The following is a 24,841-nucleotide window of genomic DNA, read 5'->3' as shown; positions in this document are numbered from 1 at the left end:
TGACAACTTTTGTACATTCTTGTACCTTTTTTTCTGAGATTGTTGTAAATGATCTCCTTTACATCACACAAAGTTTTATGGTGACAAGATAGTGAAAATGCTTGTACAACACTATTAGTAATTATATACACTCCAGTAATAAAGGTACAAAAGTTGCCACTGGGACAGTACCCTTTTAAAGGCCCATTTAGGTACAAACATGTATATGTATCCTTGAAGTACCAATAGGCACATTTGAGGTGCTAAAGGGCGCTTTTCCATTGCATTGTACCCTACGGGTCAGGTCAGCTCACTTCACTTTGGCTTGGTTAGCTTTTCCATCAAGTTTAGTATCACTTCAAAGTGGGAGGGATTATAGGCATGTCACTATATTTGTGCTGCCTAATGCTCACTGAAGTGAGAGCGTAGTTGAAATGCTATACAGTACATTCCCATACATTCATTTATTTCTCAGTTCCCTACAAAATCTAAATTGTGCTCCACTGAGCCTGATTTAAGTTGCAAAATGCAGTGCATGCAACGATAGCGGCACCATTGTGCCGCCACAAACCACAAGTCTGAAAAACACTATGGTGTGCCTGATTCTCAACCTTTGGATGTTTTTCACCACTAAAAGGGAGTTTGGGAACTGACAACAAAGCACAGATGACAATAGGTTTGCTCGAGTCAGCGCAAGCTAGCATGAAGGTAAAGCTAATCTAGCTCGTCACGATTCTCTCAGACCAATCAAACGTTTTGGTATCAGCTCAGCTCACTTGGAACCCCAACCGAGGTGGTACTAAAAAAAGTATCGGGTACTACGTACTGCACCCAATGGAAAAGCCCCAAAAGTAAGTCGACCCGACCCAAACCGTGGGGTACTGTGCAATGGAAAATATGCACCCTTTATGTACAAATGTGTACTTTTTTGAATAAGTATCACCACAGTGACAGCTTTTGTCCATGGGTGAAATATGGATAACAAACATGAAATATCAAAGCCTCACAAGTAAGGCATTTTATGTAAAGCTGCACTGTCCCCATCTGTCACTGGGGCAGTCCATTTTCAAAAAAGTACACCTTTGTACCTAAAAATGTCATATTAGTACCTCAGAGGTACACATTAGTATCATATCGTGCATATTAGTACATTAAAGGTACCAATGGCGGATGGTGACTTCTTTTTCGAGGGCACTCAATGTGAGGTTTGTCACAACATGTATGTAGCCCGTCGTGTGTGTGTCATCTCATGCCTAATCAGAGTTTACTGTTAAGGAAGTATCTTGTGTGTATTTTGTGAACGTGTGCGTCTCTTTTATCATAAACGGTTTTGACATGTGCGCAGCAGGCACTTATTTTGACAAAACACGTGATGCACATGGTTCACATGATGCAACAAATACATATTTTGAAAACACAAGCTACACATGACACTCCGAATACATATATATGAATTTACGCCTCTCGAATGAGCTGCCACGAGCCGCCACTGATTGGTACCAAATGTATATCTGTACCTAAAAAGAACATATTAGGACCTTTTAAAAGGGTACTGCACCTTGGTGAGAGCTTTGGACCATTGTTTTCTGACTGTATGTGTTGTAAAAAGTGCTATGCAAATAAACGTTAATTGAAATAAAATATTTCAGTAGTGTTGTGGTATTACATCATTCGTGGGGTATGAAGAGTCTCCACTTTGTTCTCCTCGAGTTGCCACGTTAATCAAAAGAAAAGCCATTATCCCCAATTTAACAACATCAGCGACAAGAATGCTAAATCGATTTCTCCAATAGACCCAACGCATGCTTTATACATGTCTCATAATGATGTTCAGACATACATGTGTGTGCTGTAGCATTTGTCATCATTACCTTATAGGGCAGGAAAATGCAAGTTAATGCTATCCAATTAATAAAAGCTTCAATTCAATTAAACCATTAGTATTCTTAAAGTAACCGCAAGAATTACTATACAGTAAAGTGAATACAAAACTAATGTGATGGACAGTTAAGTAATAATTTGCAAGAGTGTGTGTTGGATATTATCAGTATATTTGAGTCTTGAGTGGACGGTTCGGCCTTCAGAAGCTGATGAACGACCGCTCATTAGAATTGCAAAGCCGTCGCTGTCAAACGTGCACTTCCAGACGGGGTTTGACAGGGCCACCAGACTCCATCGGGGTAATTAATTTGCCACATTAGAAAGGACGTAAGGTGTACTTTTCGAAATTAGGCTGGTAAAAAAAGTGCCAAGGGTGTCGTGATCGATTGATTACCACTCTGAGTGAGATGGAGGCGGAGCAGTAGGCTCTTAAAAGACTGATGCTTCTGTTTGTGTGCATTCACAAAAAGCCTTTCCCTTGCTACACATACAGCCAGCAAAAAAAACAACCTTTTTTGCTGGTCAAGCTGACTCACCAGCTTGACAGGCCTTGATGACCAGAACATGGCAGGTGTTTTCCTGTGTTTTTCCTTATTACACCCCTAATATTATTATGTAAAGCACTGGTAAACATATTACCAAATCTAGATTGGAACCGTGCACAAGGGTGTACATGCACATTTTGTCTACGGATGATTTAATAATAAAAAAGTCTGAACAAAATCTGATCTCCATCTGTTGGTCAACATCATCTCTAGTTACTAGCAATACAACTTATTGCTGCATTTATAATGCTTTTTATTGGTCAATAGAAATACAGTGCTACAATGTGTTGTCTAATTAACTGAAATTTCTGGAATAAATGATGAACAATAACACAAAGTACAAATAGTGGATTGTAATTGTAACTAGAAAATGCATTTCGGGACGAACTGCAAAAGTGTGCTTGCTCTGGTGCCGCCGATTTAGTTTGTGCATCCTCACATTGGAGTCCCAAGTTCATGTACAAAGTTTGGTTTCAATACGTAAAAGCGTTCCTGAGATATAAACTACTTCCTGTTTGGCAGCGTAAAATTTTAGGAAAAAAATTGTTCTTTTGATGTTGTGCATCCTCACATTGGAGACCGAAATTCATGTACAAAGTTTGGTTTCAATACGTGAAATCATTCCTGAGATATAAACTACTTCCTGTTTTGGCGGCGTCCACGCACATTTAGTTTGGCCTGTGACGGGCAAACGCTTCCGAAAATCAAAAATCCTTCTAGTAACTTTTGTGAGGCTTGGTCCAAGGATCGTGTACGTGGAATTTCGTGAAGTTTGGACAAAATTTGTGACCTGTGAAACTTTAAGGTTTCCAATATGGCGGACGAACGACATGGATCTGTGACTTCATCTTCTCAAGCAACTTACACCGGAACTGCCCGAACATTTTAAAAACACACACACACACACACACACACACACACACACACACACACACACACACACACACACACACACACACACACACACACACACACAGAAATGTATACAGACTTGTAACAACTGTTTCTCTAAAATTTACCATAAAAAAAATATTTCACTCAGTGATTGACAGCATAATGCAATCAATCGTGTTCCCATTCAACAGTAACTAAGCATCAGGGACGTGCACAGGAATTTTAAGGGGCAGTTGCTCTAACCTAAAAAAAAGGGCACCTCCCTCCACAAAAAAATGCTACATCCAGACATGTTCATATTTTGAATTTTAAAACTGCATAACAACATAAGTTATGCGTTACTGGAGAGCAGGGAGACAGTTCTGTCTTTAAACTGTCTCCCTGCTTTTATTACTCAAAACAAAACTGACTCGATGGCGAAAGGTCGGAAGACCAAATCATATCCACCGAGGAAATGTTTTTCGTGTTGTTACAGTAACACTTTGTTTACAGTTTTGCGCTGCTCAGCCTGGATTACAACACAATGCGTCCGATTCGCGAACTGACTCCTTTGAACGGATTCGTTTGAATGAACGGTTGAAACAACAGATCTGTCCCAACACTAAACTCACAAGACGTCACTGTCAGCACAATCAGTCACTTATAGCGCCTCAGAAAGGAGAATGTAAATCTGTTTAGAAAGATTTGCCCTAAATAACAGTCTCAACTAAAAAACATAGACATTTATTACTATGTTAACTTTATGATGAATAAATATTTTATCAGGTCTACCAAATAAGGATTTTATCCTACAAAGCAATAAAAGCCATGGTAAAAAACTGATCAAAGATGATGACAGAAGAGTGTCAGGTAATATCTGTGTCTGATAAATGCATGGTGCAGAGGAGGTTGTAAAACTCTTCAGAAAGACCAGTCATAATTTTTTTAAAAGACTTTGACTTAAATAGTGACATTTTTACATTTAAAATATCTGCTAATGATGAGAACATTTTGATAATTATGTACATATAGAAAATCGGCCTAACATATCGGCCATCAGCTGCCCTGATTTCTAAATATCGGCATTGGCCAGAGAAAAAGCCATATCGGTCGACCTCTACGTGAAAGCATTCCTGACATACACACACACGCACGCACGCACACACACACACAGAAATGTATACAGGCTTGTAACCAGGGGTGTTTCCAGCATTGAAGGACATCCGGGGTTTAGCACAGACCATTTTATGTAAATACAGGGATCACAAGCCTAGATAACCCGCTCTAGCTAGCCTAGAACCAACTATAACAGCTATGCTGCACATGTTCAGTGTTTTCTTATTAAATTTTTTTAGAATTGTAATTTAAATAATTTTAATTTTTGGGTGAACAATCCCTTTAAAGTGTCCTATTTTCGCACACTAGTTTTGTACATAATATACCAAAAATTCTTCTTTAGTACTTAAGATAATCTTAAAAACATGAGACTTAATGTAGGCCAGAGTTCACGTCACCAAAAGCAGCAGATGTAAGCTGCATTTTATTGATCATAAGCTCATTTTTAAAATAAGCGATAGGAAAGAGCGACAGCAGCACTGATAGCCTAATATCATTTCATTTCTTTACTATTTATGAATATGATTGTGTGTTGAGCGTCTACGACAGGGCTATTCAATTAGTTTGTCATGAGGGCCAGAGATACATCAGTGATGATGACTACATATACATTTAAACATTCTCATGTTGTATTTTGAAACTGCATAACAACAAAATCAGTGCATTGTACAATATACTTTTTCTACAAACATGTATTTTCAAACTGCATACAACAAAACTTGTGCATTGTAATATGACCAAGTAGGCTTTATCTACATCCAGACGTTCGTATTTTGTATTTTAAAACTGCATAACAACATAAGTGCATTGTAAGATACCCGAGTAAGCTTTATTCTTCATTTAAAGGGGTAAATAAGAGCCATATCACACTCATTGAGAATTTAACTTATTCACTCACTTAAGTACACATAACCAAAAGTTTATAATATGGAACATAACATTGTTTTATGCACTTTTTGGCAATGCTAATTATTTCACGACCTCTATTTAAACTACAACCGCCATCTTAATAACTGGCAAACATTAAGCTAGCTTCTAATAAGAGAAATTATACTTTTAGATTTCATCAGGGCAGTAAAATCACGTGTATGTTTGTCAGCGCGATACGCATGCAGTGGTGCAGGTGCTGGGCTATGAGCGATGGGCGATTAACTTACACGTTTAAATTGCATTCTTGTGTGAGAACGATGACTCGCATAATATTTGACCCTTTGTCTGCTTTGAACTTCGGAGAAACGCCAGGATCTTTTATCTAGTTCACAAAAATCGTTTCCTTTATTAAGACATCTAATGTCATTGTGATCGTTGAGCCGACATATAAGACAACAACTGTCGGAAGAGGAGTTGTTGTAAGCTGGAAATACAATAAATAAAGTTAAAACAGCCATAGAGTCCGTGGTCTCTGCATCTTGACGCGGGCAGACCAAAGCGCGAATACACGTGAAGGGGTGACTCGCGCTCTGCATGCAACAACATATGCACGCGCATCAAGATTGCGACCCTGTCCTCTTGCTTTCCATGTGAAATCAATGCTTCGCTGAGTGATTGACAGCATAATGATTGACAGCATAATGCAATCGATCGTGTTCCCGTTAGTTAAGCATACGATGATATATAACTTTCTTATCTGAAGATTATGTAAATATACGCAGTCTTCTAGCTGTGGCAAGCTGTGTTTTAATGTCTCATACATTAAATAAGAGCCATATCTACTCACTTAAGTACACATAACCAAAAGTTTATAATATGGAACATAAAATTGTTTTATGCAGTTTTTTGTCAAAGCTTATTATTTCACAACCCTTTATTTAAACTACAACCGCCATCTTAATAACTGGCAAACATTAGGCTAGCTTCTAATAAGAGAAATTATACTTTTAGATTTCATCAGAGCAGTAAAATCACGTGTATGTTTGTCAGCGCGATATGCATACAGTGGTGCAGGACAGATGCTGGGCTGTGAGCGATGGCCGATTAACTTACTCGTTTAAATTGCATTCTTTTGTGAGAACGATGACTCGCATAATATTTGAGCCTTTGCTGTATGAGCAAGCACAGAGAAAACATTCGTTGTGGCGTTGACTAATGAATATGGATGATCTCTGTTCTTCTCTTCAATGGAGCGGGGCGTGGCTCTTTATAAATAATGCAGTAACATGAGAGACGGTACATCTCCCTCTTTTAATACAGTTAACAACGAAGTACAATATTTGTTTTCGATTTCACTTACACCATTTAAAAGCAGACATTCCAAGCATTATGTAGACATTTATCTTTTGTTTCTATGAAAACAATTCGTTAAGTTACAGCTCATTTTTCTGACGTGTTTCTGAAAGGACGTCACTAAGAGAGAGAACAAACGCGCATTATGTTTATTTTCTTAATTTTGCGAAAAGCACAACATTCTGTTTTTAATGGGAGTGGACAGAAAAAATACTAGACACTTTAACGTTTTAAATGATGTATAAATCATATATGTAAGTCCAAAATCAGCAGAGTTATCTAAGTCTCTTTGCGGAGTGATTGAAAAATAAAGATTTTGCGGCGCCCGCGCCTCTGTCGACCCAGACTGTGAAATTAATGATAAAAGAAAATATTTCCCTCAGTGATTGACAGCATAATGCAATCAATCGTGTTCCCGTTCAACAGTAGCTAAGCATACGATTTAGATATATGTATCTTCTTACCTGAAGATCATGTAAATGGCATATACGCAGTCTTCTGGCAAAAGCTGTGTTTTTAAATGTGTCATACATTTCTGAAAGTCATGACTATTTAAATACACTTGGCATCACATGCATGATTTAAGGTAAAGTGACACTTTTTCGCGTCAATTCACAATCATTTAAATCATGCAGCTGTCATAGAGCCGACGCCAAACGATCACGCGAGCGAGGACGCGATACTGACGCGAGCGAAACTAATACGTTTACAATGTATTACATTGATGAAAAGGGGAATTAAACTTGTCGTGCCATATATCACTGAAATAAAAGAAAGGGATTAAAATATGTCTGAATCATATAATTCCTACCTGTATGTGAAAATGCACGTTCTCCAGAGAGCTCGCGTTGATTCAAGCATTCAGAATATAAAATCCATTTGCAGTTTTGCGTCCGAAACCGCATACTGTATAGTGAATAAGATGAAGTTTATGATTCTAAAAATATGTATCCAGGAATCTGTCCCGCCATTGTTATTCAAACTTTTCCACGGAGCAATAGCCTGTTAGCTTAGCTTCTAAAGATGGCTGCCGCTATCTTTACTTTCTGTCTAAAAAACACGTTTGAACGTAAAGGCTGCCCTCTACTGGTAAAGGCTAATGACATTTTTATTTTTACACAGGTTTTAAATTGGACATTTTAAAGTGAAAATAACAAAATATAGACATGTTACTGCAATGTTTTTTTATCTTGGGCATCTTCACATTGGAGTAAAGAGTTCATATACAAATTTTGGTTAATAAATGTTACAGACATATTGAGATTTGAACTACTTCCTGTTTTGGCGGCGTTGACGCACATTTAGTTTGGGCTGTGGCGCGCAAACGCTTCCGAAAATCAAAAATCCTTCTAGTAACTTTTGTGAGGCTCGGTCCAAGGATCGTGTACGTGGAATTTCTTGAAGTTTGGACAAAATTTGTGACCTGTGAAACTTTTTAAAGGTTTTGTGTTCTATCCAATATGGTGGCCGAACGACATGGATCTGTGACTTTATCTTCTATAGCAACTTACACCGGTACTGCCCGAACATTTTAAAGTTTGAACGGTGTCTCTGCGTCAAACGGTCTGGTCGCTAGAGCTGGCCAAAAAAATCTACCCGGGAAAAATAATAAAAATAATAATAATAATAAAACTTAAGAAGAACAATAAGTGTGCTTTTGCAAGCACACTTAATTATCTAAATGACATGCACAGTGCTGCACACTAATGAGTGCTCTCCTAAGGGATCATTTCTGTTATTGATGCTGAGTGGGTGGTACGGGATAATTCCCAGAACAACATGAGACATCGGTAGACACAAAAACAAGCGTTGCACAAAAGACAAAATCACTAAACAGGTTTAAGAGGTGACAACAACTGTATCTGTTTCAAGCCAACATGTGAGAACTTCAAGAGTTTCAATTCCATCTTTATCAGGACAAGTTTGCTAAAGTTTTTCTTAAATTGACTTGAGGTGCTCCGCTAAAGAATATGGAAAACCTTACGGTGAGCTTAAAGTTTTTATATCTGTGAATATCTAGTATTACTTTTGTTTTGAAAGTTAAGAGATCAAAAGTTAGTCTTTTTAGAAACATTTTAAGATAGTAAACTTAATGTTTTTGAAAAACACAAATGTACTTTTGGGAAATACGACAAAAAACAAACTACTTTATAGTATATTTTAGCATCTTTAGTCTAGTTAAACTTTGCCTAGAATTTGTAAAAATCTGTTCTTGTAACTTTAAAAAGAAGCTTCCTATCTGGACTCTCAAAAATTTGATTAATTATTTGGTCCAAGTCACCAATTTCAAAAACCTTTTTTTAAATAAAATTTTAGTTAAGAAAATTAAAGAAACCAATATGTTTGAACAATTATATATTGTAAACTGAGCAAAATAACTTTTAAACATTTAAGCAAATGGCTTTTGTTCAAAATGTTTTTTAGATTATAATAAACATTTCAGATAAGTGTGCAGTGCAATTGTTATTGCAGCATGTATTAAATTTGAAACAATTATAAAACAATTATAACAATTATAAATCAGGGGCTTCATAGACAATTTTTTTTTAAGTGGCAGTTTGCACAGCTCACAGGAATTTGTGCATACCCAGACATATTATAAAATATTATTGAGCTTATACAGTATTTTCCTTGGCACATTTCTAACAATCTTAGCCCCCCTGCATTTATGTAAAAACCACCAAAATAAATGTGTTGACTAACTTTCATATCAAATACGATTGATTCAATCAGGATAATGACATGTTGACATCATAATTACATCTGAAATGGCATTTTTTGTTAATTTACGTTCTGTTTAATGACTTAACTTTAATTTTGTGCCATTAATGCATTTGCACAACAACTGCGTTATACTTAAAATAAAATAGCGTTATTATATAAACAATGTTGGATAATGATTTAAAAAATATGTTTATTTATAATATTAAAGAAAAGCATTTTCATCCACTAAATTTTACCTCAGACTACGTGAATATATGATTCTGAACTCTGCCGTTGTAAAAAGATAAATCTTTTAATATAACGTCGATACTGACACATTTTGAACCATACATTTTTTAAACAGCAAAGGTTAACTGCTTATTACCTTACAGGGTTTTAGAAATGTTGTTAATATTGATGGTCGCTTTCGAAGCTGCACTGCTTCTTGAGGCTTCGAAACTTTTACGAATCTTTCGTTTCGAATCATCACGTGATTTTAGAAAAACGAGGCTTCATTACGTCATAACTGTTTCGAAAATCTGATGATTCACCACGAGGGGGAGCTGAATACTAATGACCAGTGTCTAATATGGTTAGGGAAACTCGGGTCAGTTTTTAAACATATATTTTTAAAAAATCTTGCTATTATTTTGCTTTTAAGTGTAAAGTGTTGGACAGATCTGTTTTTACACTACTGAGACCAGCAAGTGTCGCCAGCGTGTGTGGTGTTTCGAACGCTTCGAAAAACAGAATCAAATTTGGAAGCAGTTGGTTCAATTGAGCGTTTCTTTAATTCTTTAAATAGCAAAATGCAGCAGCAAGAAGCCCGTGTCCGCTCTCAGAGGCTGGTGGTGACGTATGACTGCGCAGTTGCCTCTGCGTCTACAGCCTATGCAGTCTGAATAAAGCGCTGCAAAAAATGATTTTAGTATTTTTGTCTTGTTTTTAGTACTATTGTCAAAAAAAATCTTTAATAAAGATGCATTTTCTTGATGAGCAATATTACCTAAGAAAAGATTTAGACAAAAACATAAAATCTAAGTGAATTTTTGCTTAAAACAAGCACAAATATCTGCCAATGGGGTAAGAAAAAAAATCTTGAAATAAGTAAACTTTTTTTCTTAAAAATTCATTAATTCAAGAAAAAAAGATTTTTTTAAGCACAAATTAACTTAAATTTTATTTATTTATTTATTTATTGTCTAAAAACTAGATTTATTTTCTCAGGTAATTTTGCTCAACAGTGAAATACATCTTGTTTTAAGAATTTTTAGGTATTTGTACCGAAAACAAGACAAAAATAACAAGTAAGAAAGTCATCGAAACAACGAAAATCTATGAAAAGTGACAAGGATGCAGCACAGAATTGATAAATGTGCATAATAAACAGATAAAAAGACAAGTACACTGCAAAAAAATTATTTTCAAGAAAAAAAATTCTTAGTATTTTGTCTTGTTTTCAGTAAAAATATCTAAAGATTCTTAAATTAAGATGCTTTATCTTGATGAGCAAAACGACCCAAGAAAATAAGTCTAGTTTTTAGACCACAAATATGAAATTTAAGTGATTTTGTGCATAAAACAAGCAAATAAATCTGCCAATGGGGTAAGCTAATTTTTCTTGAATTTTCTTGAATTTAGTGTTAAAGAAAAATGTTCAAGATTTTTTTTCTTACCCCATTGGCAGATTTTTTTTGCTTGTTTTTTTGCACAAAATCACTTAAATTTGATATGTTTTGTCTAAAAACTAGACTTATTTTCTTGGGTCGTTTTGCTCATCAAGAAAAAGCATCTTAATTTAAGAATTTTTTTATATTTTTACTGAAAACAAGATAAAAATACTAAGAATTTATTTTCTTGAAAAAATTTTTTTGCAGTGTAACACATATGCTTCTTTGAGTTAGAGGTTGCATGCAAAATCAATTTGGCTAAAAAAACGGCATTTAAATAGTCATGATGCCTCTGATGAAAGTGTCAGTTGCGCCATTAAAATGAAAAAGAAAGTATTTAAAAATCATGTGCATAAAGTTCTTGAGAACATCCCTATAGTTTTATTGATATGTCTCATGTCTTTTATGTACTATATGAGCAGTCAGATAACTGGAGGGAGATTACGAACAAAAAGCTTCGATTTGCACCCGAGCTGATTTCCGCCATCCAAGAGGGCAACGGGGCCTGGGTGGAAAGTCTCCTCTCGCTCGGGGACGGGATCATTCGCCAGCTTGACGAGTCCGAGGATCGGTTATGGAGGGAAACGTTGAACCTCTCCATCCGGCTGGGCAACGAAGAAATCATGTCATCCCTTCTGCTGGGAGTTAAATTTGACTTCCGTCAGATCCATGAAGCCCTACTGGTGGCTGTAGACACCAATCAACCCCAAGTGGTCAAAAAACTCCTGGACCGCCTCGACCAAGAGAAAGGCAACAAGATGGACGTCCGCTCCTTTAGCACGGCCATCTTCGACCACTCCATTGACGACTCTCAATTCGCCCCTGGAGTGACACCACTGACGCTGGCCTGTCAGAAAGACCTTTATGAGATAGTGATGATGTTGACCCAGAGAGGTCACGATATCCCTCTTCCACACGCCATATCATGCACTTGCTTGGAGTGCACAAACGGGCGCCAGTATGACTTGCTAAAGTTCTCGCTTTCCCGCATCAATACATACAGAGGCATCGCAAGCCGCGCCTATCTGTCTGTCACCTCAGAGGACGCCATGCTCAGCGCCTTCCACCTCAGCCGAGAACTGCGCAAACTCTCCAACAAAGAACCAGAGTTTAAGGTGGGCTTGTATTCAGACTCAAAGATTTAAACAAAACAAAAAGATGGTTGGTACATAGTGTCATTCACAGAAACACAATCATGGTAACACACACTGTAGAAATTACAGTATTACTGGCAGCTGTTTACCAGTAACTTATCGTAGATTTCAATTTATGTTATTTACTGGCAACAGTTTGTTTAAAGTTAAATGAATATTAAACATTAACAAGTCTTTATCTTTACAGAATAAAACTATAAAATAACAGCTTCATTCTGGGAACCAAAATCTGAAGTAAAACATCTGAAAAGGGTTGATGAGGATTCTGGTTCCCAGAATGATTAGTATGAGGCTGTTATTTTATAGTTTTATTCTGTAAAGATTAAGACTTGTTAATATTTAATGTTCATTTAACTTTAAACAAACTGTTGCTAGTAAATAACATAAATTTACATTTACAGTAAGTTACTGGCAAACAACTGTATAACTACAGCACATGTTTTACAGTAGACATGAAAATAATACCATAGACATTAATTAAACAACACACAAAATGTAGCATAAAACCCTTTAATGTACGTAACTGGTAGAGATTAAACACAATTATTTAAAGGAAATGTATTCAAATGTGAAGGTTCATGCAGCGAATTGTGGGAATTTTGTTTTACTGTTTTTCAGATTAGATTTTACATGGAATTTAGATTTTTCCACTTTAGAAACCATAATTTTAACAATATTTTACTGTAAAAGTAAATGTATAATCCAATTGAATATTATAGAGATTTTCCCCATAAAATATATGGTAATTCATACATTTTACTTTCAAAAAACTTTCATTTTACTTTATTTTATCGTAAAATTAAATGTAGTATTTTGTTAAATCTATTACGTTTTATAGAGATTTTCACAATAAAATATATGTTAATTCGTAAATTTTACTTTCAAAAACCTTAATTTTACTTTATTTCATTGTAAAATTAAATCATATTTTGTTAAATCTATTACAGGTTTTAACCGTAAATGTCAAGTTTTTTTACAGTTAGCCAATTAACAGGTTTTTACCATAGCATTTTCCCCCAAATAAAATTACAAAAATTTTTAAAATGTAATTATACATCAAGCACCATTTTTTGCAGAACAATCAACAATATGCTGGCAGTGATTCATTGTTTGTGATGTGTGATTGCTCAGCCTCAGTACCTCGCTTTGGAGCAACTGTGTCAGGAGTTTGCCGTGGAGCTTCTGGGAATGTGCAGGAACCAGAGCGAAGTGTCCACCATCCTTAACAATGCCGAGGAGGACAGCGAGGACGAAGAACTGGAAGAGCAGACGTTTGAGGAAGGTATCCCAAACCTTGCTCGTCTTCGCCTTGCTGTCAACTACAATCAAAAACAGGTACAACGTTTTCTACTGTCAGCGACTGAAAAGTCTGATCAATCAGATACAGGGTCTATCATTTATTCATTACTTTTATCTGTGACGGATCGTAGTTGATCCGTACGGATCACGACCCACGGTTCGGCTGGCATGCGATTTGTGAATTAATATGCAAATTTAAATAAGGAAAGTTTATCATTTGCACGTGTTTCTAAGGCTTGCAAATGTTAACCTCCTAGTTATTTTAAACAATTTAACTGCAAAAAGGTGTTAAAGTGAGCAGTTTCTGTACGCACAGACACATGTGCGGTTGAATGTTTCTGGTTCAGATTCAGTCAGAACATCCCTACGTCCTTAAGAGATCAGAACTCTTGATGTGTAAACTTTAGAGAGAGTTGCGCTACTGTGTCTCATGTTGTAGTTGATTCAAATTCATTCTGTGAATAGAGCACTGAAAAACAACGTAACGTTTTTATGTGGGGCGACTGTTTGCTGCGCCGTTCACCCCCCATCTGTGTGCGCGCATTTAAGTGCACTCAATAGTGCACACACGGAGAGACGCGTTTCAAAAAGCAAGCAAACATAATATCTTTTCTGTTCTTGACAGGGCACATACAAACAAAATGATCTCCACCGTATTATTTTTCTAATTAAAACATTTGTTCATTTTTTAAGTGTATGTATAGATTAGAGTCAGAAACCAATCCATGCTTATTTGGTCTTAAAGAGACAGTAACCTCAATTAGCCTGCTTTGTCTTTGTCTTCAATGTTAATCAAACAACCCAAGACAAAGAGAAAATCACTTCTGTAGCTCCAAATTTTTTTTTTTATTTCATTTCTACAATAAAGACAGTGTTATGATCCATTTGATTTGATTTCTGTACCTAATGCTAATTTTAGACCTTGGTTATTGTGCAACTTTGTTCTTTTTTATAAACGTTTGTCATTTCTTTATTTGTTCTTAGATTTTTCCCACACCTTTTTTTGCTGATCCGAAAAATGATCCGATCAATCCCTCAAAAAAACGTAATGTGATCCCAACCATGAGTTTTGTGTTTTCGTGACTCACACCCCTATTTTTATCTGCGAGAACACAAAGAGATGTTTTGGGTCCATTTTTTTTGCAGATAACTGCTGTCCAAACGTTTAGATCAGAGGTCTCCAACCTTTTTAGGCCATATAAAGATCAAGTACCCCTTGTATTGCCCCCTGGCATTGGGTAGTACTTTGATTTGTAAGAGTACTGTATGTGGTTCTTATTTAACATCTTAAAACCTGGTGTTCACATTTTTTGTTATTTGCACCATAATTCTTAATTCTGTGTAACTGGAACCTGCTGTACACAAACGTGGACAATTACACTGCTTCATGTTTAAAGAAAAATATTTGGTTATTATATTCATAAGTTCTTCCGAACCCCAAATCTTCCTAACGCCAAACCAAAGCTTGGGTATTAGGAGGTTAAAGCAGCACAGAGCTAAATCTGATAAAACATGTATTGTAGCTCATATACAGACTGATAGAACTGAGAAGAATCACAGGGCACATGAACATCATAATTCAACCACACAGTTGCTTGACCTCCATGCTGTTGCCTTATGGGATGGCTAGATGATTGACAGCTGGCCAGTAGACTACCGTAACTGTTTGCATCTGCTCTTCTAGTTTGTGACTCATCCCATCTGCCAGCAAGTGCTCTCCTCCATTTGGTGCGGTAACCTGTCTGGTTGGAGGGGGAGTCGGACTGCTTGGAAACTGTTGGTGTCTTGTGGGATCTTCATTTCTATGCCAGTCCTGTGTTTTGTCTATTGGATCGCCCCCAAATCCAAAGTAAGTTTGAATCACCTGTGTATCTGTATATACAGAGATTGTAAATGTATTTGTAATATAATTTAATTGCAGATATCACTTGATGTGATATTTTGTTATAGAAGGCAAATAAATGATGTGAGATCTAACTTTACATTTTACATTTATTTTACTTATACAAGCATTTAATAATATACAGTACATTTCTACAATGTCTTTTTTGTTCTGACAGCTAGGTAAAATGTTAAAAATTCCGGTTATCAAATTTCTCCTGCACTCGGCATCATACATGTGGTTCCTCTTTACCCTCCTGGCCGAAACTATTTTTATGGAGATCTACCGCGACGATTTTGCCTCTCGCAAGCAAAACCTTCTGTACAATTCTCTCCACATGATATGGGTTGTGGGTAGGTAACACTGCCTTTACATATCCATTGAAAACAGTGAATTAACGTTCAGTCTAAACCATAATTTACACAATAAAATAATTTATGCGTGGTTTATGTGTGCATCTTAAGGTTTCTTCTGGTTTGAGTGTAAGGAGGTGTGGCTTGAGGGTTTGAGGAGTTACTTCCTGGATGTATGGAATATTCTGGATATGATGGTGCTGAGCATGTATCTAGCATCATTTACACTACGCATCCTCATTATGCTAAAGGGCTATGTCCTCTGTCAGGACCCCAGCACACAAGAGCTGTGTGACTACTTCACCAATTCAGGTGAGATCAAGTTAATATTAAGTTACAGTATAGACAGACAGACAGATATTGATAAACACATAGCTGACAGACAGACAGACAGATAGGGATAGATTACAGACAGAAAGACATAGATAACAGACAGACGGACAGACAGACATGCATGGATAACGGACAGACATGCATGGATAACGGACAGACATGCATGGATGACAGACAGACGGACAGACATGCATGGATGACAGACAGACGGACAGACATGCATGGATGACAGACAGACGGACAGACATGCATGGATGACAGACAGACGGACAGACATGGATGGATGACAGACAGACGGACAGACATGGATGGATGACAGACAGACGGACAGACATGGATGGATGACAGACAGACGGACAGACATGGATAGATGACAGACAGACGGACAGACATGGATAGATGACAGACAGACGGACAGACATGGATAGATGACAGACAGACGGACAGACATGGATAGATGACAGACAGACGGACAGACATGGATAGATGACAGACAGACGGACAGACATGGATAGATGACAGACAGACGGACAGACATGGATAGATGACAGACAGACGGACAGACATGGATAGATGACAGACAGACGGACAGACATGGATAGATGACAGACAGACGGACAGACATGGATAGATGACAGACAGACGGACAGACATGGATAGATGACAGACAGACGGACAGACATGGATAGATGACAGACAGACGGACAGACATGGATAGATGACAGACAGACGGACAGACATGGATAGATGACAGACAGACGGACAGACATGGATAGATGACAGACAGACGGACAGACATGGATAGATGACAGACAGACGGACAGACATGGATAGATGACAGACAGACGGACAGACATGGATAGATGACAGACAGACGGACAGACATGGATAGATGACAGACAGACGGACAGACATGGATAGATGACAGACAGACGGACAGACATGGATAGATGACAGACAGACGGACAGACATGGATAGATGACAGACAGACAGACAGACATGGATAGATAACAGACAGATGATGGACAGACATGGATAGATGGATGACAGATGGATAGACATGAATAGATAACAGAAAGACAGACAGACATGGATAGATAATAGACAGACAGACAGACAAACATGGATAGATAACAGACAGACGGACAGACATGGAAAGATAACAGACAGACGGACAAACATGGATAGATAACAGACAGACGGACAGACATGGATAGGTAACAGACAGACAGACAGACAGACAAACATGGATAGATAACAGACAGACGGACAGACATGGATAGATAACAGACATACAGACAGACAGACAAACATGGATAGATAACAGACAGACGGACAGACATGGATAGATAACAGACAGACAGACAAACATGGATAGATAACAGACAGATGGACAGACATGGATAGATAACAGACAGACAGACAGACAGACAGACATGGATAGATAATAGACAGACAGACAAACATGAATAGATAACAGACGGATGGACAGACATGGATAGATAACAAACAGACATTGATAACATAAAAGACAGACAGACACAGATGACAGACGGACAGACACGGATAGATAACGGACAGACATAGATAACAAAGAGACAGACAGATGGACAGACATGGATGGATAACAGACAGACAGACAAACATGAATAGATAACAGACGGATGGACAGACATGGATAGATAACAAACAGACATTGATAACAGAGAGACAGACAGACAGACATAGATACATAAAAGACAGACAGACACAGATGACAGACAGACAGATATGGATAGATAACAAACAGACATAGATAACAAAGAGACAGACAGACGGACAGACATGGATAGATAACAGACATACAGACAGACAGACAAACATGGATAGATAACAGACAGACGGACAGACATGGATAGATAACAGACAGACAGACAAACATGGATAGATAACAGACAGATGGACAGACATGGATAGATAACAGACAGACAGACAGACAGACAGACAGACAGACATGGATAGATAATAGACAGACAGACAAACATGAATAGATAACAGACGGATGGACAGACATGGATAGATAACAAACAGACATTGATAACAGAGAGACAGACAGACAGACATAGATACATAAAAGACAGACAGACACAGATGACAGACAGACAGATATGGATAGATAACAAACAGACATAGATAACAAAGAGACAGACAGATGGACAGACATGGATGGATAACAGACAGACATAGATAACAGAGAGACAGACAAACAGATATGGATAGATAACAGACAGGCATAGACGACAGATGGACAGACATGGATAGATAACAAACAGACAGAAATAGATAGATACATAACAGACAGACATAGATAGATAACAGACAGACAGACAAACATGGATAGATAACGGACATATGGACAGACATGAATAGATAACAGACAGATATAGATAATAGACAGACAGACAGACGAAGATAGATGAAAGACAGACATACATAGATGACAGAAAGACAGACAAACATGGATAGATAACGGACAGATGGACAGACATGGATAGATAACAGACAGACATAGATAACAGAGAGACAGACAGACATAGATAACAGATAGACAGACAGACATAGATAACAGACAGACAAACATTGATAGATAACAGACAGACGGACATGGATAGATAAGAGACAAACATGTATAGATAACAGTCAGACAGGCAGGCAGGCAGGCAGGCAGACATAGATAGATAACAGACAGACATATATAACAGACCGACAGACAAACAAACATTGATAGATAACAGAAAGATGGACAGACATGGATAGATAAGAGACAGACGGATGGATGGACGGACAGGCATGGTTAGATAACAGACAGACAGACAGACAGACAGACAGACAGGCAGATATGGATAGATAACAGATAGACAGGCAGACAGACAGACATATATTGATACAAATAGATAACAGATAGACAGGCAGACAGATATTAAACACACATTATGATAATAAAATATACACCTTGAATAAACTGTTGCAAGTTGCTTTGCAAAGAAGCCGAATAATTAATGTATTAAATAAATCTAAATGTGTGTTGTCTTTGTGTGTGAACAGTACGTGAGAATTGGAAACAGGAAGACCCTCAGCTCATTGCTGAGACCCTCTTTGCCGTGACGAGTATGTTGAGCTTCACGCGTCTCGCCTACATCCTCCCGGCCCATGAATCTCTGGGAACGCTGCAGATATCAATGGGAAGAATGATTGACAGCATGATGAGGTGTGAACCCTCACATCTGCTCTTTGAGTTTGATCTTTAAGTTTAGACGTTTAGATTCCAACATGCTTACTATCTACTACTTCAGTAAATGTTTTTTTTATTTTCCAGGTTCATGTTTATCCTCATGATTATCGGTACAGCATTTCTATGTGGAATAAACAACATATACGTCCCTTATGTGGTCTCACCACATCTCGGCAGGTGATTAATAACTAATGCTAGACTTGACTGGTTGATTTAAAGTCACATGACTAAGAAGATGCATTTCTTGTATCTACTTTAGATTGAATGAAACCTTTAACTTCCTCTTCTGGACTATGTTTGGAATGGCGAATCAGGGATACGTGGACATGCCTGAATATGTTTTGGCCGAGTTTGTGGGAAGGGTCTTCTATGGGATCTTTACTCTCCTCATTGTTATTGTGTTGCTGAACATGCTTATTGCCATGATCTCCAATTCATTTCAAAAGATTGAGGTGAGCAAAAGAGCAAAATGTATCACATGGAAAAAGATTTAAGGGTTTAACATTGACATCATATCATCTAATACTATGTTCCTCACAGGATGATGCAGATGTCGAGTGGAAATTTGCTCGCTCTAAACTTTACCTGAGTTACTTCAGGGAGGGTCTCACCATGCCGGTTCCTTTTAATATCATTCCTTCTCCAAAGTCCCTGTTTTATTTCATAAGGTAAGAAACACAGTAAGGAATGCTTATATAGTCCTACTAAGCCTTGTACATTAACTTTTACACTGCAAAAATGACTTTCTCACTTAGAATTTTTTGTCCTGTTTTCAGTATAAACATCCAAAAATTCTTAAATCAAGATATATTTTCTTGATGAGCAAAATGACGTAAGAAAATAAGTCTAGTTTTTACACTGCAAAAAAAATATTTTTAAGAAAAAAAATTCTTAGTATTTTTGTCTTGTTTTCAGTAAAAATATCTAAAAATTCTTAAATTAAGATGTTTTTTGTTGATGAGCAAAACTCAAGAAACCCAAGAAAATAAGTTTAGTTTTTAGACCAAAAATATTAAATGTAAGTGATTTTGTGCATAAAATAAGCAAAAAAATCTTGAACATTTTTCTTAAACACTAAATTCAAGAAAAATTTGCTTACCCCATTGTCAGATTTTTTGCTTGTTTTATGCACAAAATCACTTAAATTTGATATTTTAATCTAAAAACTAGACTTATTTTCTTGGGTCATTTTGCTCATCAAGAAAAAGCATCTTAATTTAAGAATTTTTAGATATTTTTACTGAAAACAAGACAAAAATACTAAGATTTCTTTTTCTTGAAAATCATTTTTTTTTTTGCAGTGTATACAAAAAATATACAATTTAAGTGAATTTGTGCTTAAAACAAGCAAAAATACCTACCAATAGGGTGAAAACAAAAAAATCTAAAAATAAGATTTATTTTTTCTTAAACACTTAATTTAAGCAAAATTTTCTCACCCCATTGGCAAATTATTTTGCTTGTTTTAAGCACAAATTCACGTAAATTGTATAGTTTTTGTTTACAAACTAGACTTATTTTCTTACGTCATTTTGCTCATCAAGAAAATACATCCCGATTTAAGAACCTTGAGATATTTCTACTAAAGACAAGACAAAAATACTAAGTAAAAGTCATTTTTTGCAATGTAAGGCTCAACTCAAATGATATTTTACATGAAGTGCAAATTTAGATCTAATGTGACTATCCTGTTCATATGTAGGAATATTTTCCAAAAGATTTGCTGTTGCTGTAACGACAAATCCCCGGAATATCCTCCCATCACAACTGTGGTTAGTATCTGATCCTTCAGATCGTTCGTGTTTCCTGGTTAAACTTGGCTGACTGGATGTTTTTCATTACTTATTAGTCTAGCAGTACCCAGAGTTTCGGCAAAGGTCAAGGTGAAGGGCGAGTGCCATACCGCCTGCAGGTTATCAAGGCTCTGGTTCAGCGCTACATTGAAGCGGCACGCAGAGAGTTCGAGGAAAGCATGCGTAAAGGTGGGTCACATCATCTGCATCTCTCTGTAATGATCCAAAACCGTAGTACAGCATGCTAGTATGTCCGACATAGTTCTTTCCTTTCCTACTAACTGTCAATATTGTGTTGTTCAGATGTAGGTAACAGAATAACCGAGCTTAATAAGATGGTCGGACGCGTGCATTTGGAGCTGCAGGAATTCCACCAGAAGCTTCAGTGGCAAAGCACGAGCGAGCCAGACCAGGCCAACATTCTGGGCAAATACATCATGGGGGCAAAGAACAACTTCCGTGACTTTAATAAATATGAACCCGTAAGGTATGAAAATACAGATCTGCACATCCACACGCAGCCTGGAGACGAAGAAGACATGGAAGAAGACATGAAAGGAGGGCGGGTCTCTGAGGAGAAGGAGGAGGAGTCAGGGTCCGAATGTCCCACAGAGCCGTTCCCCGGAGAAGAAACCACTTCTGAGACTGTTAGCACTCCTGATGAAACAAACAGCATAGAGTTAAATCACAGTGTACAGCTTTAAGATGAAAATATCCCGTAGGAATTTTCATAGCACTTATAGCACTTTCAGGTATTGGTAAATAATGAATATTAGCCGATAATTTACTCACCTTAATGCCATCCTAGGAGCACATTTAGAGTTATATTAAATAATATCCTGCCTCTTCCTAGCACTGTAATGGCACTGAATAGTGGCTGCGTATTTAAAGCCCATCCATCATCAAAAAAAGTAATCCATACGACTCCGGTGGGTTAATATATAGTGCCCTCCAATCTAATGTGAGCATATTGAGACCGTCGTCTCACAAGTGTTAAAGGTGCCGTAGAATGTAAAACTGTATTTACCTACACTGTAAAAAAACTTTGCTGCCTTAACATTTTTGTTAAATCAACTCAGATTTACAAGTTATGGAAACAGAGATGAGTTGTCACAACTTATAAAATTAAGTTGAATTTTCTCAACTACATTTTATAAGTTATAACAGCTCATCTCTAGTCAAGATAAATAATAGTAAGTTGAAATGACTTGTAAATCCGAGTTGATTCAACAACAATTTTTAAGGCAGCAAAGTATTTTTTACAGTGCATAGATGAATAATATGAGTTCTGTACATGGTAATGACATATAATGGAGCCTTAAAACGATCGTTTCCTCCTTATGTAAACCTCGTGCATGCCAAAGGCCGCTGGAAAACAGACCAATCTCAACATCAGACTGTGACGTAACAGTTGCGATGTAAACCCCCAACATTAAATTACACATTAAATTAATTTCAGTGTTGTTACAATGCTAAAAACAAAGTTGTGACTGCTGAGTTAGCACTATATGCTAGTTAATGCTATATGCTAATGTTTAGGCTGAAGTTTTACTATTCCATACTGAATATAAAAACAAACTTACCACTCGAAAACATCCATTTTCAATTTATTGACGATTTTCAAATAATTGATTATTACTCAAAATTTGTATCTTCGTCTGATACACTGCAAAAAAAAAAAGATAATTTAAGGATTTTTAGATATTTTTACTGAAAACAAAACAAAAATAAGATTTATTTTCTTGATGAGCAAAATGACCTAGGAAAATAAGTCTAGTTTTTAGACAAAAAATAAATAAACTTTAAGCAAAATTAGTGCTAAAAAAAATCTGCCAATGGAATAAGACATTTTTCTTCAATTAAGCACAAATTCGCAAAAATTTTATATTTTAAAAACCAGACTTATCAAGACAATACATCTTAATTTATGAATTTTGAGATATTTTTATTGAAAAAAAAAGACAAAAATACTAACTAAGTAAGAAAGCCATTTTTTTCAGTGTATACAGACTTAGACATAAGGTTACACTGCAAAAAATATATATTTTCAAGAAAAAAATTCTTAGTATTTTTGTCAAAAACAAGCGAAAAAATCTGCCAATGGGGTAAGCAAAAAAATCGTGAAAATTTTTCTTAAACACTAAATTCAAGAAAATTTCCAGAAAAAGTTGCTAACCCAATTGGCAGGTTTTTTTTGCTTGTTTTATGCACAATTCACCTAAATTTGATATTTTTGGTCTAAAAACTAGACTTATTTTCTTGGGTCGTTTTGCTCATCAAGAAAAAGCATCTTAATTTAAGAATTTTTAGATATTTTTTCTGAAAACAAGACAAAAATAATAAGAAATGTTTTTCTTGAAAATAATTTTTTGCAGGGTACACACTGCAAAAATGACTTTCTGACTTAGTATTTTTGTCAAGTTTTAGTATAAATATCTACAATTTAAGTGAATTTGTGCTTAAAACAAGCAAAAATATCTGCCAATGGGGTGAGAAAAAAAATCTTGAAATAAGTTTACTTCTTTCTTAAACGCTCAGCACAGATATTATTGCTTGTTTTATTTACAATTTCACTTAAATAGTTTTATTTATTTTTGTGTAAAAACTAGACTCAATTTCTTAGGATATTTAGTTTATCAAGAAAATACAGCTTGATTTAAGAATTTTGAGATAGTATTTCTGTCTTATTCTTACTGAAAACAAGACAAAAATACCAAGAAAGAAAGTCATTTTTTGCAGTGAACACACAGAGCTACTGAAATAAGCCGCACTGAGAAACAGCCAATCAGAGCAGAGCTCAACATTTTTATTCACAACCCTTTCAAATAAGGTTCTGTAATAATAGACCATTTCATTCTGAGGATAAATCCTAGGGTGTAAAAACATGTGTAATTTTAGCACTTAATAAAGCCACATACCTTCTATGTAGATATAAGAGAACAGTGTAACATATTGTATCAATGCATTCTTTGGCACCTTAAAGTGATGAGCTGTGTCCTAATTGTTCACACATGAAAAGCACAGATTGTATAGTATCAGTTTGATTCATTGCTTCTGCAGTCAGAGTCTTGCATTTTGTGACAACACACATACGTCAGGATGAAAGATTGTTGTTCTTTGTTGGTAAAGCATGTGTGTGTTGAAACATAGTAATGCTAAAGTCTGTGTAACGTCTGATATTAATTGTGTTCGCAGTTTGGCACTACGGCAAACGTGTTATTATCCACCCAGACAAATTTGAATGATTAAAAAAAGGCAAATAAATCAAATGAGACCAAATCTTGTAAAACAGGCAGGATTCTTTTCTTTCAAAGCCTGGGGGCGTGTCCGCAGTCAGCACTTAAACCACACCCACTCGCATAAAAGCTGCAGGGTCTTCCTTAAATTTTAATAACCTACAATTTGTAAGATATTTGCAGTAAAATGTCCAAAAACCACTAGGCCAGTGTTATATATTTTGTCCAGCTGATTACTAACATTGGGTCTCATTCACAAAGCATGCGTGTGCACAAATGTTCGTAAAATTCTAATTTACAAATCACGATTCAACATAAACTTTAATAATAAAATTCAACAAAAAAACTTTCATACTAAAATTTATTTTAAATGCGTGAAAAAACAATAATCATGAACAAGGAAAAAAATATAAAATATATAACACAAATCATATCTTTTCCCTTGTTCATGATTATTGCGCATGTGTGGTCCAAGTTGTTCTTTGTAAATATTAAGAAGAAATTTTAGTATGAAAGTTTGGTGTTGAAA

At 36.3% G+C, this 24,841-nt stretch overlaps 1 protein-coding gene across 1 annotated transcript; it reads left to right on the top strand.

Annotated features, from left to right (window-relative positions):
* The first annotated feature begins 11,177 nt into the window (after positions 1 to 11,177).
* trpc2a (transient receptor potential cation channel subfamily C member 2a) lies at positions 11,178 to 22,123 on the top strand. Its single transcript, XM_073863123.1, has 12 exons — positions 11,178 to 12,105; positions 13,276 to 13,479; positions 15,128 to 15,292; positions 15,504 to 15,678; positions 15,790 to 15,990; positions 19,097 to 19,259; positions 19,368 to 19,460; positions 19,543 to 19,735; positions 19,824 to 19,951; positions 20,986 to 21,055; positions 21,133 to 21,265; positions 21,380 to 22,123. The coding sequence occupies exons 1-12, from the start codon at positions 11,380 to 11,382 to the stop codon at positions 21,778 to 21,780; spliced, it is 2,652 nt and encodes an 883-aa protein (XP_073719224.1). The 5' UTR covers positions 11,178 to 11,379; the 3' UTR covers positions 21,781 to 22,123.
* The last annotated feature ends 2,718 nt before the right edge of the window (positions 22,124 to 24,841 follow it).

The sequence above is a fragment of the Misgurnus anguillicaudatus genome, chromosome 24, assembly GCF_027580225.2.
Source record: "Misgurnus anguillicaudatus chromosome 24, ASM2758022v2, whole genome shotgun sequence".
NCBI classification, from domain to species: Eukaryota; Metazoa; Chordata; class Actinopteri; order Cypriniformes; family Cobitidae; genus Misgurnus; species Misgurnus anguillicaudatus.
Note: the sequence above shows the minus strand (reverse complement) of the source record. Positions and strands in the feature narration are given on the sequence as shown.